This window comes from Melospiza melodia, chromosome 15, assembly GCF_035770615.1.
Source record: "Melospiza melodia melodia isolate bMelMel2 chromosome 15, bMelMel2.pri, whole genome shotgun sequence".
NCBI classification, from domain to species: Eukaryota; Metazoa; Chordata; class Aves; order Passeriformes; family Passerellidae; genus Melospiza; species Melospiza melodia.
In genome coordinates, this window is record NC_086208.1 from 4668726 (window position 1) to 4685589 (window position 16864).

Sequence of the window (16864 nt, forward strand, 5' to 3'; positions counted from 1 at the left end):
ATTGGTTAAATGTTATTTCATACAGGTTTTCCTGTTCTTCTCCTTAATTGGTAGTAAATGGTAAAAGAAAACAATACACATTTTGACTTTAGTATAAGAATGCCTCTGGAAAGAGCCCATATCAGCTTCCCACCTTAGCTGAAAATTGAATAACAACTTGATTGTGTCAGTTTTATTGCCCAAGTGTTACCAAACTGGAGAGGAAATGTTAATAAGGGCAATGTTATTAAGGCAGTAACCTACAACTGACCTTCCTGCTTTTCCTACTGATGGGGGTAGATGGATGACACCTAAAATGTGGCTGTTCTCAGAGGGTGTGGGTATTCCTTGATATCTCTGTTCTATTTGTGACAAGTGCTGCCATGCAGATAGGGCTAACTGAAGCATTTGGCTGATAAGTAGTTCCAAGCCATATCTAAACAATGTGAAGCAGAGGATTCATGAGAAAACACTGCTGCTGCTTTTTCATTTCCTGAACAGTCTGGAGTTACCATGTGGAACCCAAATGCTGTGACACTGGGGAGATTTTGAACTACCTATAGCCTCTTGCCATTCAACAGTGGTTACTTGATAGAAGAAGAGATTGGTAGAAAGGAAATTGGTATCCTGACTTTAACAGCAAAAATATGGAATGATTTGATGGGAGAGAAAGAGCAGCCACCATTGCAGCAGCTGTCTGTTGGTGATGCAGACCATGAGGTCCATGGAAGCAAAGATGATCTGCAGTTGGGTCTCAGGGCAATCAAGAGCAGGCCCTGCAGTGCCTTGTGTGAAATTGGGCCCCCAGGGAAATGAGCAGTCCTACAAAATCTGTGTCCCACATCAGTAGGGAAGGTGCATCTGAGTGATTTGGTTTTTTTTTTTTTTCTGTTTAATTAAGATAATCTGCAAAATATCTATCTAAATTTATTTATTTATTGGTTCATTACAGTCTTCTTTGTGGAAGATTGAGTGTTCAAGAAGTGAGTACATTAAATCTCTTGTGCTTTTGGTTTCCTCTCCTGCTGTAGCTAAGAAGGGATGCTGTGGTTGTTGGGCAGCCTCCACCAGTGCTGTTCTTTGTGTCACCTGAGGTGTGTCACAGAGGCCTCTCCTCCTCCTTCAGCCTGGGCAGTGCTGCTGCTCTCACTCTGCTGCCTTCAGTGCCATCCCAGCCCTGTGCTGGTGCCAGGGGCTCAGGGCCCTCCAGCCCTGCTGTGGATGTGCTGGGGGAGCTGGGGAGAAGGACAAGGGCCTGTGCAAAGCACTGCAGGCAGCCATAGGGAAGGGCCTGGAACTTCTGTTCCATCCATTAAGGCAGAATTCAAATAAGATACTTACTGCAAGTGCCTCTGACCTTCACTGTGTTTCATTTAAGAAAAGACTGCTGTGACCATTACATCTTTATTACACCTTTTCCTTTTGTCCTGATTTCTCTTGTCCTTTTTGTGTGTCTGAGCTAACAGTCCCTCTCTCCTCCATGCCTTTCAGGTAGCAATAGGATTAATTTTCAGTGTCTTGATTCAGTTTTAAGGCCTGAAACCTTGGCAAATGGTCATTCTGCCCCCAGAAATAGTTTACTCTATTCAAATTAAGTCACCAGGTTTAAAATTTTTAAACTACCTTGAAATACTGAAAAGGGAAGAATGGCAGAAACTATCCATCAATCCTTGTACAGTAACAGCTGGAAACATTCTTAAATATTAAACTAGAAAGACTGATAGAGCTGAAATCTGTGAAATACAGTGAACCTGCACAGTGCAACACCTCTGAAGAGGTTTTGTTGCAGAATGAGCACTTTAGGGGTGGCTGGAAAGGGCCCAGGGTGTCCCTGTGGTGCAATCACAGAGGTGCAGAGGCTGAGGCTGCACAGGGAGCCAGGGCAGCCTGGGCAGGAGGGGCTGAGCAGTGGAGGGGAGGTGACTGCAATTCTCTGGGGCTCACAGGAGAACAATCAGGGCAGTGCAGCACTGCTGGGGGCTTGGCTTAGCTGCTGTTTGTGTTGTTGGATTTTTAAACTTCATAGTCCCAGAGAGGCATTAGGGAAACCTTCCAGCCAAGGCCAAAGCAAGCCTTGGGCCCATCATCTGTCCCAGAATGCAGAGCAAAGCAGAGCCCATGGCTAGCATGGATTCCATTGTGTTAGGAGATGGTTGTGATGGGGAGTGCCTCAAGTTTTCCTACTGGGGATGTGTCCTGGTCCTTCTCTCTGGGTGCTGTTTTTTTGTATTTTCATCCATGACTGATAAACCATCCTCTGTCAAAAATGCCAGCATGGCCTGTGCATGGGGAGAAAGGGATCCATGGCAGAGAACATGGCTGCCATGACCATAAGGGTGGCTTCCAGGCTGCCTGGGGACAGTTCTCCAGCCTGCAGAAACTGCACTTGCTTCTGTGATCTTTCCCTTTGTGCAGCTGAGATCTGGGTGGGATTTTCCTCCCAGGATCTCCAAGCTTTGAAACACTGCTGGCAGCACAGTGTGCTGAGTGCCAAAACAGGCAAGTCCTAATCTCTCAGGAGGTTTTTCAGAGAGTGTAGGCCAGGAGAACAATGGGATGAAGCAGGAGCAAGGGAGAGAAAAGCATGGTCAGTTGGTTATTTCCTGACTGGTGGTTGTAGAAAACATTATTATTGGAATGCTGTTGGTCAGCTGAAGCAGACCTTGTGTGCTGACTGTTTTCAGTAATAGAATATTTGTAAAGTCTGAGGACTGGGGCTCCTTTTCATCAAAGCTTCTCAAGGTAGGAGCCTGGCACGAAGCCCCTCTGGCCGTTCCTTTCTGCTGTCCACCAGCCGTCCTCGTTCTCCGCGATGACAACCACGGTGTCCCCCTCACTGATGTCCAGCTCATCCACGTTCTGAAAGGAGACAGGGAGAGAGATGGGGCAGCCTGACAGCACAGGGGGGCCCAAGAAGTATCTGGTGGGGTTTTTTAAATCCTGCTCTTCAGCTTTCCTGCTTCTGAAACACCACACCACATAGTGAGGGATTAAGCATTTTGGCTCAGATTTCCCCAGCCTCCAGGGTGCCTCCTCCTGCACAACCTGATGGTTTTATCACTGGGGGAGTCCAGAAAGGGTTAAACACCACTCTCCTAAAGCAGTTCACCATGACCTGCATAGTCTGCAGGTGTTGCTAAATAGAGCAGAGCTTAATTCCTAAGGGGGATAACAGTGCCTCTGCTAATCCATGCCTGAAATAGGTCTCAGTTCTTTTAGCAGGGGACAGCAGTGACCAGTGGGGGACAGTGACTCTGGGACAGCAGTGACTTTCATCCCCTGACAAATGCAGTAGTTGCAAATAAGCTCTTCCTGAGCTCCCAGGCAGCCATCAATGTTCAGTGGTGCTGTCCTGTTTTCCATAGGAAACCACTTTGCTGCCCACAGTGTAGTAAATAGAAAACAGCATAAGGGAGGCTTCCAGAGATGTTTGAGGTGTCAGCTAAAACTGAATTTAATGCACCTGAGTTGGTAAGAATGGACTCAAAAAATGAGAGGCCTCAAATGTGCAATATACTAAAGGTAGTAACAGGCTCTTTTCTCAGCAGGGAATATCCCTGTGTGGCAGTTTTAAAGGAGTCCTGGAGAAATGAGGTGATCTAGTAGTGTCCTTAGGGAAACTGCCATTAACAGTGAGGTGCTTTCAACTGTGCTTGCATGAAATTTCATGTAAATAATAAAAGAAAGTTTAAAATGAAGCAAAAAAAACCCCAACGTTGAATAAAAGGTGTTGGAATACTGCTGTACCTAAGGGAAAGTGCTCCTTTTGAGCTTTTTCTCTGTTTTCATGATTTATCTGGCATTTATCTATTTTGTCACTGTCACATTTCTTCAATGTTGGCTGTTGGTGGCAGGTCCCTTGGTGTGAGGCTGTGCACTGAGACATAAAACATCCTGGATGCTGTTTCTTCTGCTGATCTAAAGCTGATAAAAGGAACCTTTAAACTGACATGTAAAACAGGAGGGGTTGGAGTCCAGGTTCTGGAGTCCATCTGAATTAGCAAATATTTATAACCAGTCCATTCACAACCTTTTACTAACAGTATTCTGCCTAGTTAGGACTGGAGTCAGGATGTAGATTGTTCTCTTTAAGCTGGCAGATGAACCACATCTATTGTGATTCTGCAGCTTGCACCATGGAAGTACAGGAAGGAATGTCCTTGATTCAGGAACTCCCGCTCCAGTGGAGAACCTAAACTGGAGCAGGACATGTCCCTGGCTGTGAGATGACAGTAACATCTCCTTCACAGAATTTACACTTCCAGGATGTTTCAATCAGCATCAATTATTTTAAATGTGATTCTCTGGAGTGTTTATTTTGAACCCTTTACCTGTGCTGTGTAGTCATAAAGCACTCTGTAGTCCTGTGATGATGTGATCTCAGCTTGTTCATTTACAAAAATGGATGCATAGACTCCTTCTGTTCTCTCTGCAAGGGGGGGAAAAATAAGGAAGAAATACCCAGCACAGAAACAAAGAGTTCAGTTGCTTATAAAAGCATGGGATCATATGCAATAGTTCACAAATACAAAGCTTTCTGTTCTCTCTCTGCCTGGAGATGCACACATATAGAAAAGCTGCTGTGAGCTGTAGGTAAATCTTGCACAAAAACTGTCCCTCATTGAAGGGATGACAATGAACCCATTGAACTTTGTGGGAGGTCAGAAACGAGCTTCAGCCTCAGGTTGGGAAAAAGTTTTCCCCTGGTAAAACACAATCCAAGTCATCCAAGGAGGGAAACACTGATTAAAATGGTTTAACAAGTTGCTACTGGGGGTATAAAATTCTAGCAGTTCCCTGGCTCACATAAGACTTTCCTTTTCCCCTTGAGAAAAATGGAAAATACTGTGCCAATGGGTCACCAGACATTTCCCAGGGGTTTATACAGTTCTCACATAGCTATTTGTCATGGACATCACTTTTTTTTTTGCAGAAGTTTTGTTTTAATACAGCTTGTTGTAATTAGGGAAATTTCTCATTTCTTCCCAGCATCTGTCTGGGGGCTTCCCCTGCTGAGCACCAAGTGCAGCAAGAGAGACCCTGGGCTGTGTTTCTGGCTGCCCAAGCAGGCAGGGCTGGCAGAGGCAGTTCATTTTAAAGCTGTTTGAAAACAACTTTTCTTTTGGTAAGAACTACAGTTAAAATGCTTTTGTTTACTATCCAATCAGTAAAAATGTAAAAAACTGTTACCTCTTACACAGTCAAAATACTGTGTTTTAAATATCATCTGATCAATTCCTAGTTATAAGGATTACAAGACAGCAGTGGAACTGTGAGGTGAGATGGATATTTGTATTAACATATCACGTGCTTGGTGTGTTTAAAAATTGTATTTATTCTGTGGAATTTTTTAGTGGTAGTTGTGGTACACAAGGAGAAAACTAATATCTATGCCAGACTGCTGCTCTGAATGTACAGTCCCCCCTGCCTAGATGGAGGTTTTGAAGACTCTCTGGATTATTTGGCACTTTAAACGGGGAAATTTGTTAATACACATCCAAGCAAAATTAATTTCCAGACTACTCTTGCCTGCCAACATGTGAATATCTGCTGTAGACGTCTGCCCCATGTCAGAGCCTGGTTTAGCAACACAATCTAAAACAAACACATCTGGTAAACTGATTTCCTGCAGAGCATACCCAGAGGAGGGGCTGAAGGAGTGGCAGTTAATGTGTTGTTTTTGCTGCTCCCATGCAGTAGTCCAGAGAATCTGCAGAACCAAGAGAAGCCAAAACCAAAATGAGTGAACAGGCCTGGGTATGAGCATTCCTTCATCTCAGCTCTGACTCAGCCTTCCCTCCATCTGCTTCACAGAGTAGATGTCATCTCTTCCCATGGCCTTCTATTTTCTTTTATGCTATAGATATATTTATCTTCCATTAAAAATGTGTTTTTAAAAATGCAGCAGACTATTGAACCATCAGCCTTCACTAAATTGTGCATGAAATGCAGCAGATAGTATTTTTTCTGTAGAATCAAAGGCTCATGGTGTGAAACTCCAATTATTCCACAATGTTAAAATGATGAAAATTGTCAGTTGCTTATAAGAGATTAACATCTCTTTGCGTTTAAGGAAAACCCTGATACAATTTAAAATACAGAGCTTTTGTAACAAGCCTTTCTAAAAGCTGTGAGTTTAAGTGAATTTTTATTTTAATCTATCCCTAGTTATTTCCTATATCACAGCTGGGTACTGAAGACTAAGCAAAGTGAGAAAATGGGTTAGGATTCTCAAGCAGAGATAGAAATAGCATTGCATGCTTAAGGCATATTTAAAGGGTCTGATTTTTTAGCTAGTGAACATTCAGTTTTTCTGGAAAATGGATTTCCTCTCTCAAGAGTTCCAGAAAGACTCAGGCTGAGTCTCTCCAGGCTCCTTGCCCATGCTGCTCACAGTTGTGCTCTGAATGGCAGGACAATTGTCTTATGTAAGTGCACAGGATGCAGCACTGAATTCATTATTAGAGAAGATCCAGTTTCCAACTGAAAAACAAAGCCTTGTGTGTAACCTTGAGCAGCTCCCTGGCAAGCCTGGAGCACATTCCAAATGGGAGATCACTGCCTGCTCCTTGTCCTTGCCATGTCATAGGGCTTGTTAAATTTTAAATCTCTTCTGCTTTAACTGTGATGCCCTCCCCACCGTGAATTTGCCATTTTAGTATAAAATATTTAAACCAATAGAGGCACCACACTCTTCTGCTGTTATGACTGCATCCATGTTGTAACATTTACCAGCAGAAAGGGATCAGAATGAGGAAAATTGCCTCCCTGATCATCACAGTTTTTCCACCCTTGGATCCAGACAGAGCAGCTCTTTGTTCTGCTCAGCTGGTTGGTGCTGTAAGCATGGAGGAATGGCCCCGAAGGAGGAATGGCCCCAAAGGAAGGCTCCTCCAGCCTTTGCTCCCAGCCACATTCACCTTCACCCTCCCTGGAACAAACTGGTTGTGTTGCTACGTGCCCTGACTCAATAGGAAAGAGGAAACTCTGGCTGCTCCCTCCCCACTGCTGGCCCAGTAATGATGAACTCATCCCCTGTCCCTCCTCCCACTGGGGCACACCAAGATCACTCTCACTGCATTTCAATACCTTCCCCTCTTCTCTCAAGTCACACTCACTGCTACCTGCTGCCTCTTGCTACACTGAAGGCTGCAATGGCTTCCCAGGGGAGTTCTGTGCCCAGGCAGGGCTGCTGCTGTGGGAAGTGACCTTGGCCTCACCTCTTGATCATGCCACAGGCCGGGCTGGGGCTGGGGCTGCTGCTGCGCTCCCGGCTGTAGTAGCTCTCGTAGCCTATGGCATCTGCACAGGGCAAGAAAAGCAGATGTTCAAACAGGAACCACTGAGAAAACTCCGTTTGCTCCCTGCCACAATGTGCCCTGGGGCTGCTGGAGCAAACTCAGGGCAGCACCTGCCTGCCCTCACCTGTTATAGATGGATAATGAGATGATTGGCTCTCACAGTTAAAAGATAACCCTTTGTGAATATTAGGAGAAGCTTTACTGATGTGTAGTTATGTTATTGTCGTTTAGATATCCTCTGTTCTCCCCACAATTCCCTTTCCCCCTGTATTGTTGCCATCAGACAGCCAGGGCTGTCTAGGACAGGTAAAGGAAGGCTGCACAGGTGTCCCTTGCATGGGGCAGGTGGGAATGGAAAAGCTTGGGGGTGCTTAGGGGGTGGGCATGGCAACACCTGAGCTCCAATCCAGTTACAAAGCAGTCTCCACTGATAAATGGCACAGAAGAGCTGACTGACAGACTTTGGAGGGGCCAGGGCTGGCTGATGCCACCCCCAGGGGTATAAAAAACTGAGCATCCATCTTGAAAGGAACAGGCTATGTGGTATCCATGAGGGGCAGTTCCCAGCACTGCAGCTTTTTCCTAATGTAGTCCTTTGTTGTATATTTTTAAGGTTTAATAAACCTCTAAGTTTTCAAAGTGAGCAGTTGTCTGTCACACCTGGAATGAGGCTGGAGCAGCTCAGGGAAACCTGGGGGTTTGACAGAGCCATTCCAGTGCTGTGAACAGCCATGGATGGCCCTGGTGGCCAGGCACCCTCGGCCTGAGGCCCATTCCAGGAGCTGTGACTGCCCTAATGAGGAAGGCACTTTCCTCCATGGCTGTTTCTTCTGTGGCCTCAAAGCTGAGGATTTAAGGGGGCAGAGTATGGTCACTGAGTGCCCTAAACCGTGTTCATGACAGAATTTGCTGCAGCACATTTTGTTTCTTCTTTCCTCAGTCAGGAATTTTTGCCAGAGCTGGGGATGTTTCTGAGTGTTATTGCCTGCAGCAATAACGAGCAATTTCCTGGTGTTTGCTTGTGTGTTTCCCCACCTTTCATACCTCCCCCATCCGCCTCCTGAGAGCTTATTTGCTGTTTACCCAGAGATATTTGGGTTTTATTCTCTCAAACACATTTAGGTTGCAGTTCCTTCGCTCTCCCCTATGGTGTCGTTAAGGGTGAAATTCAGACCATTTCCAAGTGTAACTTTACAGATGAAATAGTTACAGATGGATTTCTTTGTCAGCTCAGAGCTCCCAGTGCATTTTTACAGCTGGTGGCCACACAGCCTGCTCCAGTGAGAGCCAAGCAAACACGAGTGAAGTCTGTGATAGTGTTTTATCTCAGCCCTGATAGCAACACGTTAACAAAGACATCAGACTGGGGCTAAAGGTTCTGTTGACATTCTCACACTGTGTCAGCCAGGACACTGAGCAGAGCAGGCACACAGACCTAGAGTGTGAAGAATCCCTACAAATGAGACTCACAGTAATTAGGGAGTTTTCTGATCAGTTTAAGGGTCTCCTGTTGCCCTTGTGCACTGTCGCCTTGGTGCAATTTCCAGCCTAGAGGGCACTGTAAGACCGGGTAGAAAAGGAAGCAAGCAAGACCATCAGGAATGTTCGGTCAGGGTGAAGGGCTGCTGCCACACAATGCAAATGACACCTGGGTTTCCTCCTGCCTTTTGCAAATAATAGCACAGATCAGCAGCTCACCATGTGCTACAGTGCACACTCATTAGCCAAAGCTGTGGAGAAATGAGGCTATTGCTTCCAGAACATTTTCTGTCCTTTTCTAGAAGGTGACAAAAATAAACAACAAAAAACCAAGTCAGGTTTTTCTTTGCCTTTCATAAAGCTCTCAAGGGTTTTTTCCTCCTAGTTCTTATTAGAAATGACTCTGACATGGCCAAGAGCTTTTTGTAGAAATTTCCTAGGTGACTGAAGAATGGCAAATCTTAAATAGGAAAAAACCCCAAAAACCTAAACCAAGAAACACCAGCTAAGAATTACACATTTCTTAGTATACAGAAGTGGTTTTACACTGTTGCAAGGCACAGTTCTCCTTTCTGCCACTGAAAATGTAATTTTTCCTGGGTAAATTCTCCTTATCAGTGAATTTAAATCCCCTATGTGAAGAATAAACTATGGCAGCAAAATGGCATCCAATGCACCAGTATCTATATACTAGTTTTAAAAATTTCCAAAATCCCAATTTTTAGCCACTGTAAGTAATGACAAAAAGGCTGAGTGAAAAGCAGGCCTCAGATAGCTCAGTGCTGAGTTAGTGGCAGCACCCAGCTCTGCTGATGAAGGGCCTGGGGTGCAATCCCTGTCAGCTTTGAGCTCTGCAGTGAAATCAAAGGGGTGGAACTTGTTCTTGTAGGAGATAATTATCCCCAGGGATCAGGCCCTGATTTTGTATCTGTACAACTCCTAGCATGAAGGGTTTTATGGAACTGTCTTGTGCTGCCTGTTGAAGTACAGGTGTGGTTTGTGTCTGGCCATGTGACATATCAGACAACTCCTTTCCTGCAGGGTGTTTGGAGAACTCCTGCCCTGCAGCAGCAGATTTTCATTCTCCACATGCTCTTGCCCCATGCTGGGTCAATCTCCATTTCAGACCAGAGGTTTTGAGCACTGAGGTCCAGGAAAAAGCAGCTTTGGCTTGAATGGGCAGAGCCTGTGAACCTGACAGCAGTTCTGGGTGCTGGGACAAAGCCAATTTCATTCAGAATTTCTCCCAGCCAAAGTCGTGGCTTATGCAAACTTCTTGAGAGCAGAAGATTTGTTATTCCCCACTGGGCATGTGGAACAGAATAGAAAACTTCTCTGTGCTGCAGATGAGGAGGCAGCACCTCTGCCAAGGGGACACTGGGGTGCAGTTACTGGTGAGGTGGCTCTGTCTTGTCACACTGCAGGAAGCTGAAGTTGCCATTCCTGCAAGGCAATTTGCCACCTCCTTAGCAGTGTCAATTCAGCTGTACTGTGAAATGAGCCTGGCTGCAAAGCCAAAACAAGTTTTTTCTTCCTTGGAGGGTTATTTTTAAGCTGGATCATTCTGCTATCCCACTTGGAGCATCACTCAGGCAGCAATGGCAGCACAGTGTGGGAGAAGTGAGCCATGGCAGGTGGGAATGAAAAGTTGGAGCAGGAATTCCTCCAGCTGGTTTCACCTCCAAAGGATGTGTACTGCACAAGCATCTGACAAGATCAGTAGGAATAATTACCTGGAGGTTGTGTTCCTGTCATTTTTGTCTTAATGAAGTAGTCTATGTCTGACTCTACAACACAGTTCTCCAAGCTGACCCGAACCTCTTCATACATCTACAAAACAGAATCCAAGAGTTTAATTTAACTTTTAACATTTCACGTTGAATTAACAAACAATGCTCTTGTAGTAATTGTCCCCTTCAGAAACACCTTATACTTGGTAGATGTCTGACCTGGCTGCTCTTCAGCCTGCCCCCTGTACCAATATTCTTGTAATACCCCTGTTTGTGCTTTGGGTGGTCTTTAAAGACAGCAGGACAAAGGCAGTCCAAAACTTTTCAATAGAGAAATTACTAGCAGGAAACAACCATTCAAAGTCAAATCTAGTGTATTCTTTACATCTTCCACTTTTGAGGCCATGACCGGGTGCCTTTTTTGAAATTGAGTCAAAGCTCAAGTATACTCAGCAGAGTTTAGGGAGCATTCCCCAGCACAGCAAGGAGTGCCACCAAGTGACACAGCCTGCCTGCATGCAGACTTGCATCTGGATGGCATCTGGGAGAGCAGGAGTGGCCATTTCCCTGCGGGGCAGGGCAGGCTGTACCTCGTCATCCTTCACACACTGCAGGGACAGCTGGTTGCAGTGCACCCACAGCGAGTTGCGCAGGATCGTGATGCGGTCGCACTCCTGCAGCTGGAAGACCTAAAACCAAACAGGAAATGTGATGGAGCATTGTGGTATTGAGTTCTTGGCTCTGCAGGCTGGGACAGTGCTGGGGGTGCAAACCTGTGCTGAGGGCACCATGGTAAAGGATGTTTTTTCAGTTGGTGGAGAAGCTACATCTACTGTTTGTGCTCAAAAATTTGTTCTAATTGCTTGCACCAAATTAAAATTCTATTTTAAAGACAAAAGCAAAGCAAGGGAGAGGAATCCAGACCTGGATTTGACTGCTACCTCTGCTGTTGAGGATTTCAGAGTCAGGGTCCTGTCTGCCCATCACACTGAAATCTGGATGTTTAACAGACCAGTAGAGTACTGGCATGAAAGGGTTGTATTTATGTTAGAGGTAGAGGTAAAACTCAAAATTATCCACCTCTGCCATCTAAAATTTCTCTCTTTTGAAAGTACTTGAGGCTCTCTGGAGTTGACTCTGCATATCAAAGGTTACTTTTGTGGTAAAGAGAAGGCAATTTTCTGTCTTTGGAGTTATTCCCTTCCTTCATCTGTCTGGCTTCCTCAAGTTGCTGCACTGCTTAGGGAGAAGGAAGGGGGCAGAGAAAAAAGTGTGAACCATTTGGGGGAAGAGGCAGATAAGCTCTTTCTTTAAAAACTTGAAAAAAACCAAATCACCCTGATCTCTACGTTGTACTGTTAAAAGTAGAACAAAGTTTTGGTTTTCTATGAGGTGTGAACATCTCAGATGCTTCCAGCCATCTGTCTCCATCTCTATTTGCTAGTAATTATGTCCAGAACACCACAAATGTACACAGCATTCAGCAGAACGCTCAGTTGGGTATGCTTCCTGCTATCTAATGACTTACCAACTAAAGAAACCCAGAAAAAGGAATCTGTCAGGGGAGCAAGCTGCTGTGGGGACTGGTTTCTGAGAGTAAAGGTTTTAAAGAGAGCCTGCAAGGTGGAGAATGAGTATCTGGATGCTCGTTCTCAACAGAAAGCCTGTGGCCCTTGAGGCTGCTGAAACAGCACCAGAGCCAGCAGGGAATTTTCCAGATAAATGGTGTCCTGTCAGGAAATGCTGTTAATCCAAGGAGGAACTGTAGTGACTCTGGCCTTTCAAGCCCTTGTCAGCACCCAGAAAAGCCAGAAAAGCACAGCTGGGTGCTGTGTTTGACACTTCCCTGGTGCTGCTGGAGAACCAGGGCAGTCCAGGACAATGTGGCACAGCCCCTGTGACAAAGGCCACCCCAGAGCTGCCACTTGCCAGCCAATACTTTCAGGCTGTGGCTGTCCAGCACTCAGTTACAGACCCAGGCAACCCCAGCACCTCCAGATTCCCCACTATGCAGCCACAAGTGTAGGATTTTAAGCTGCTTTTTGTACTAATTGCTAGTTTAAAAAAACCCCAAAGAGTATCAGTTCTTCTCTCTACAAGCACTTTTAAAAGAAGGCACAAAAGATGCCCTTGCTTTTTGAGAGCCTGTTTGGATTAAGCAGTGGTCACAAGCTCTGTGGGCTGGCCAGGATTTAGCTATATAGGACACAAAAGAGTGTGAGGTTGTGGAATGCTTCACTGGTTTGTTGGCTTTTTAAGAAGAGAGAAAATATGCATCTTTGGAAGACTAAGGCTTGGCATAATATCTGTGGAAATGTCTGTGCCAGTTGTGGGGCTTTTCAGTCCTCTCAGAGAGGGAATATTTAAGAGGAAGCAGAGAACTGGAAATGTATCCTCCTGGCATTTTATTTTATGTGGAAATAAAGCCTGCAACAAGTAAATATAGCAAAATCAGACTTTAGCAGATGGGCAAATGTACTTGAAGGATTACTGTGATCAAATGAGTGCCTGATTTGGATGCCAGCCAGTTCCTGAAAATTGTTGTGCAAAACTTAATAGCCAAGTGCAAATCTCCTTGTCCATCCTCAGTAAAATGGAGACAGAGACTTTTCTACCACTGCCTTTCAACAGAAAGATTATTTCTTTGCAGAGGACAAATATTCTTGCAGGTGAATTGAAAGTGCTGTGAACATAGTGTCTGGGGTATGTACCAGTTCATATATTGCTCCACCTCTCCCACCTCTGCACTTATTCCCCTCCTTTGTTTTTACATAGCTGTGCTGACCAAGCAAGGAGAATGTCAGTGATACAGGAGCAGCTATGTCTAAGTAAACTCTAGTTTTGCAGTAATTTTGCAAAGACATCTGTTGGAACTCCACATAAAGCAAACAGCAGAACCCTTGGGATGGCATTTCAGGCCTTAGACTGAGATCTTCCAATGGAATAAAATAAAGAGTGTGCAAACATCTCTGCAGAAGTCAATGTTTACCTCACAGGTTTTGATGTGTTCCTGCTCCCACTCTGTCCTGACCTTGTCCAGCTGCTCGATGTTCTGCTTGTAAACGTTCTCTGTAAACACAGGCACAGAACACAAACCCAACAGTCAGGGGAAAAGTGCTACAGCCTTTCTCTCTTTCCTCCTATTGGGCCTTTCCTGTGATTTCCTATGCTTCAGGCCTGTGATTTGCTTGAGTATCACAAGAATATGTGAGTTTGGGACAGGTGGGGCACAATAACTATTGGATTTTTTCTTTGTAGCTATGTACTAGAGTAAGGATTCTCTCTGTGTGGTTTGCAAGTCAGGTATAAACTTTATGGTAGGGATAACAATTCAGAGATGAAGAGCCTGGACCTTGCTTGGGCACTGAGCATCCTGAGGCTCTTCCCATTCCCAGCCAGCTGGGCCCTGTGATTTGGTGGAAGCTGTTCCATGGGGAGGGAGGCACAAGCCTGAGCTCCAGAGTCACCTCAGGTCGTGCTGGCCTGTCCTGCTGGCCATACACACGCTTGTGGCTGGAGATCACTGCTGTGCTCATGCCCATTGGGATGGGGGATGGGATTTGGGCTCTCTCAGGGCAATTTGAGCTCTACTGTGCTTTCAGACTTGCTTCAAGAAGAGCTTTTCTGCTCTGGGTGAAGTCCCTAAAGGAAGTCTTCTGTAAATTCTTTAATGCAAGCAGGACACTGGCATTTTCACAGAGGGGAGTGATTGCCAGTGACTGTCAGGCTGCTGCTCTTTAGAGGCTTCTTCATTAGTATTTGGGTGGGTGCCTCTGGGAACCCTGGTAGCCTGGATGATTTGGATGTGTTCTATCAAAATCCTGTGCTGGTAGATCTTTGCTGAGAAGACTCAGTTCAGCTGCAAACAGCATCACCTGCTTCATTTGCTGCATCTCTGCACTGCTTGGCTTTGTTCTGGCTCTGAAACAGGAAAAGAAACACCCCAAATTAACTTCTGACATATTTTTCCTTCTGCCCCAGTTTGTTGTGCTGCCTCCTCTCTTTTCCCCTCTAGGGGAAAGGCTCTAACTTAGAAGAGCTTCCTGGCTGTCCCCCCTTCATGCACAGCTCTGCTGAATGGAGAAGGGACCAGAACTTCCCAGGTGCAGCCACAGGTGCAATGACTTCAAGGGAAATCCTTCCATTCAGACATCCCTGCCAGAGGAGCTCAGAGCCAGGGTGATTCAGCCTGAAGCTGTGCCTGCTGGCTGAGCTGGTTTTTCTCAATTGTTTGATGTGCTTCTCTAATAGATATTTATAAGCAGAAATAAATGGCAGTGAAAATTCTTCATCTTTCAAGCTCCTCATGTAATACTCAGATGAAAAGCCCACAGCTTTTAAAATACTTTGCAAATGCCAGATTATTTCCCATAACAACTCAGAAGCCTAAAAATTAAATTCACTCTTAAGTAGAAGTCCTCTGTTTTAAAAACCTGCAGCTTTTAGCAAATGAGAGAACAGCCATCAGTGACAGCTCTATACTCTCAGGTCCTTCTGCACAGATGGGGGTGACAGCACAGTAATGCACTGCTCTGGGCATCAGTGTCATGCATTCTTCCCCCTGCCCTTGAAGACAAGGCTCAGGTAGGGGCTCTATTCCTCCTCCCAGCTGGCTGGGAAATGTGGAGTAAGCTGGGAATAGAAGTTTCATTCTTATTTGCTTCCTGGCCCAAACTGTTTGCAAATGCTGAGCAGAATTAAACAGCTTGAGCTGCCTCTGTGCATTCCCCACGTGCTGGCACATCCAGGGAAGAGCTGGCAATGGAGCACCCTGGGCTCCTTCTGCATGGAAGGAGCTGGGTCAGGTTTAGCTGCCATTGGAGCTGTGAAATGTTTGGTGTCATTTTGGCAGGGCCAGGATTCCATCCCCTCTTTGCAACTAAGCTGCAGGGGTTTGCTTCTCAAAGATTAGGGAATGCTGGAAATAAAATATAAAGTTCTGATGCTGTTTTTAGAGTCTCCACACCACCACCCCCCTCTCCTTGAGATGATTTTTGATCCTTTTTGCTTACACTGCACTGATTTTTATCGAGCCAAAGGGAGTTCATTTATTTTGTTTTCTCCATCTGTTTCACTGTAAAATGTTCCCATTAAAAGTTAGTGGATTGTCAGCTGCAAGTATCAAGACGATGCAATGAAGGACTGCAGTGCCTTAATTTCCAACGATTTATTTTTGAGTCTGTAAATTTAGTTGAAATTAAACTCACCATGAGGAGGAAAATGTTGAGGAAAAAGATGCATTTTAATGTAAGATGCTACACTTACTAAGTGTAAGAGACCAAAAGGCAAAACTAACTGCATGACATATTTTTGACTTGTTTCTTTTTTTTAATGAGTAATTTCAGAGAAAAATCCCATTCAGTTTCCTTGCAGGATTCACAGAGCAATTGGAGCAGCCTGGCATAAATTAATTAGATAACTTCATCCCTTCCCAGAGGATTCTTTGGGGTTAATTTCAAAACAAAGCCCCTGGCATCCTGTAGAATGGATTAATTGTATTCTCTTGTACCTGGAGAGGGTAAACCCCCCAGTTTTCCCCCTGGAGAGCTGTGTCCTGTCAGTACCTTTTCTGTTTGCTTGGGGTTGCCTGCGGCGCTGGTGCGTTCGAAGGATTGCTCGGCCTCGTCCGCCTCCCTGCACTTCTGCTCGTAGCTCCTCTTGGACTGGGGCAAAGAGATCACACATCAGGCTCTGCCTGGGGCAGCAAGGCTGGATTCCCCCCAGAGCTGTTCCAGCCACCTCCTCCTCTGCAGTCCGGGACAGCAAATCAGTGCCCAGGGTGGGCAATAGAGAAAAATCCCAATGGCACCGTAAGGAGGCAGAAAAATAAACTGAAACATTGGAGTGGGGCTGACAGCACAGATTGAATCCTTTTCCTGCAGCCCTGAAATTGTTTGCTTTGTACAACTGCAACTCCCTGCAGGGGTCAGGAGTGCACAGGCTGCTCTACCAGCAGTGGTGCCCCAGGTGTCTGCCCAGGAGCCAAGGAGGGATGAATTTGGGATGCCACATTCCCAGGATGGCTGTGGGGCGGTTGTCAGGTGCTGCCTTGGCCATTGCTCCAAGCTGTGAGGCAGAGCAAGCACACCATAGGCAACAGTCTTGGGGTAGTTCTCAGAAGCAGGAGAAATCTTAATTTGCACCAAACATCTCTGTATCTTAGAGGTGCACTTAGAACCAGCACATTTCCAAAAAAACCCCATTAGTACACCTCCAGCTGTAGCACTAACAGGTCTGCAGCTACTTTCCTTTAGAGGCAGTTGCCCAATGGAAACCAAAGCCAGCTGCCTGTAGTTTCTGTACCTGCAAGCTTTCCAGATGGAGAGGATTCCTCCTACCTACAAGATTCCCTCACTGTTCTTAAAATTGTCCTTA

General features: G+C 45.5%; 1 protein-coding gene across 3 annotated transcripts in view; it reads right to left on the reverse strand.

Moving 5' to 3' along the window:
* Window positions 1–895: 895 nt before the first annotated feature.
* PSTPIP1 (proline-serine-threonine phosphatase interacting protein 1) overlaps window positions 896–16864 on the reverse strand; it is a 49544-nt gene continuing 33575 nt past the window's right edge. For all 3 annotated transcript variants that reach the window (XM_063169465.1, XM_063169466.1, XM_063169464.1), the window contains 9 exons: window positions 16054–16152; window positions 14365–14410; window positions 13479–13558; window positions 11080–11178; window positions 10493–10589; window positions 7200–7281; window positions 5619–5689; window positions 4311–4408; window positions 896–2838 (listed from right to left, as the gene is read on the reverse strand). In XM_063169465.1, coding sequence (XP_063025535.1) covers window positions 2707–2838; window positions 4311–4408; window positions 5619–5689; window positions 7200–7281; window positions 10493–10589; window positions 11080–11178; window positions 13479–13558; window positions 14365–14410; window positions 16054–16152 — 804 coding nt within the window. In that variant the 3' untranslated portion in view covers window positions 896–2706. The remainder of the gene's footprint in view (window positions 2839–4310; window positions 4409–5618; window positions 5690–7199; window positions 7282–10492; window positions 10590–11079; window positions 11179–13478; window positions 13559–14364; window positions 14411–16053; window positions 16153–16864) is intronic.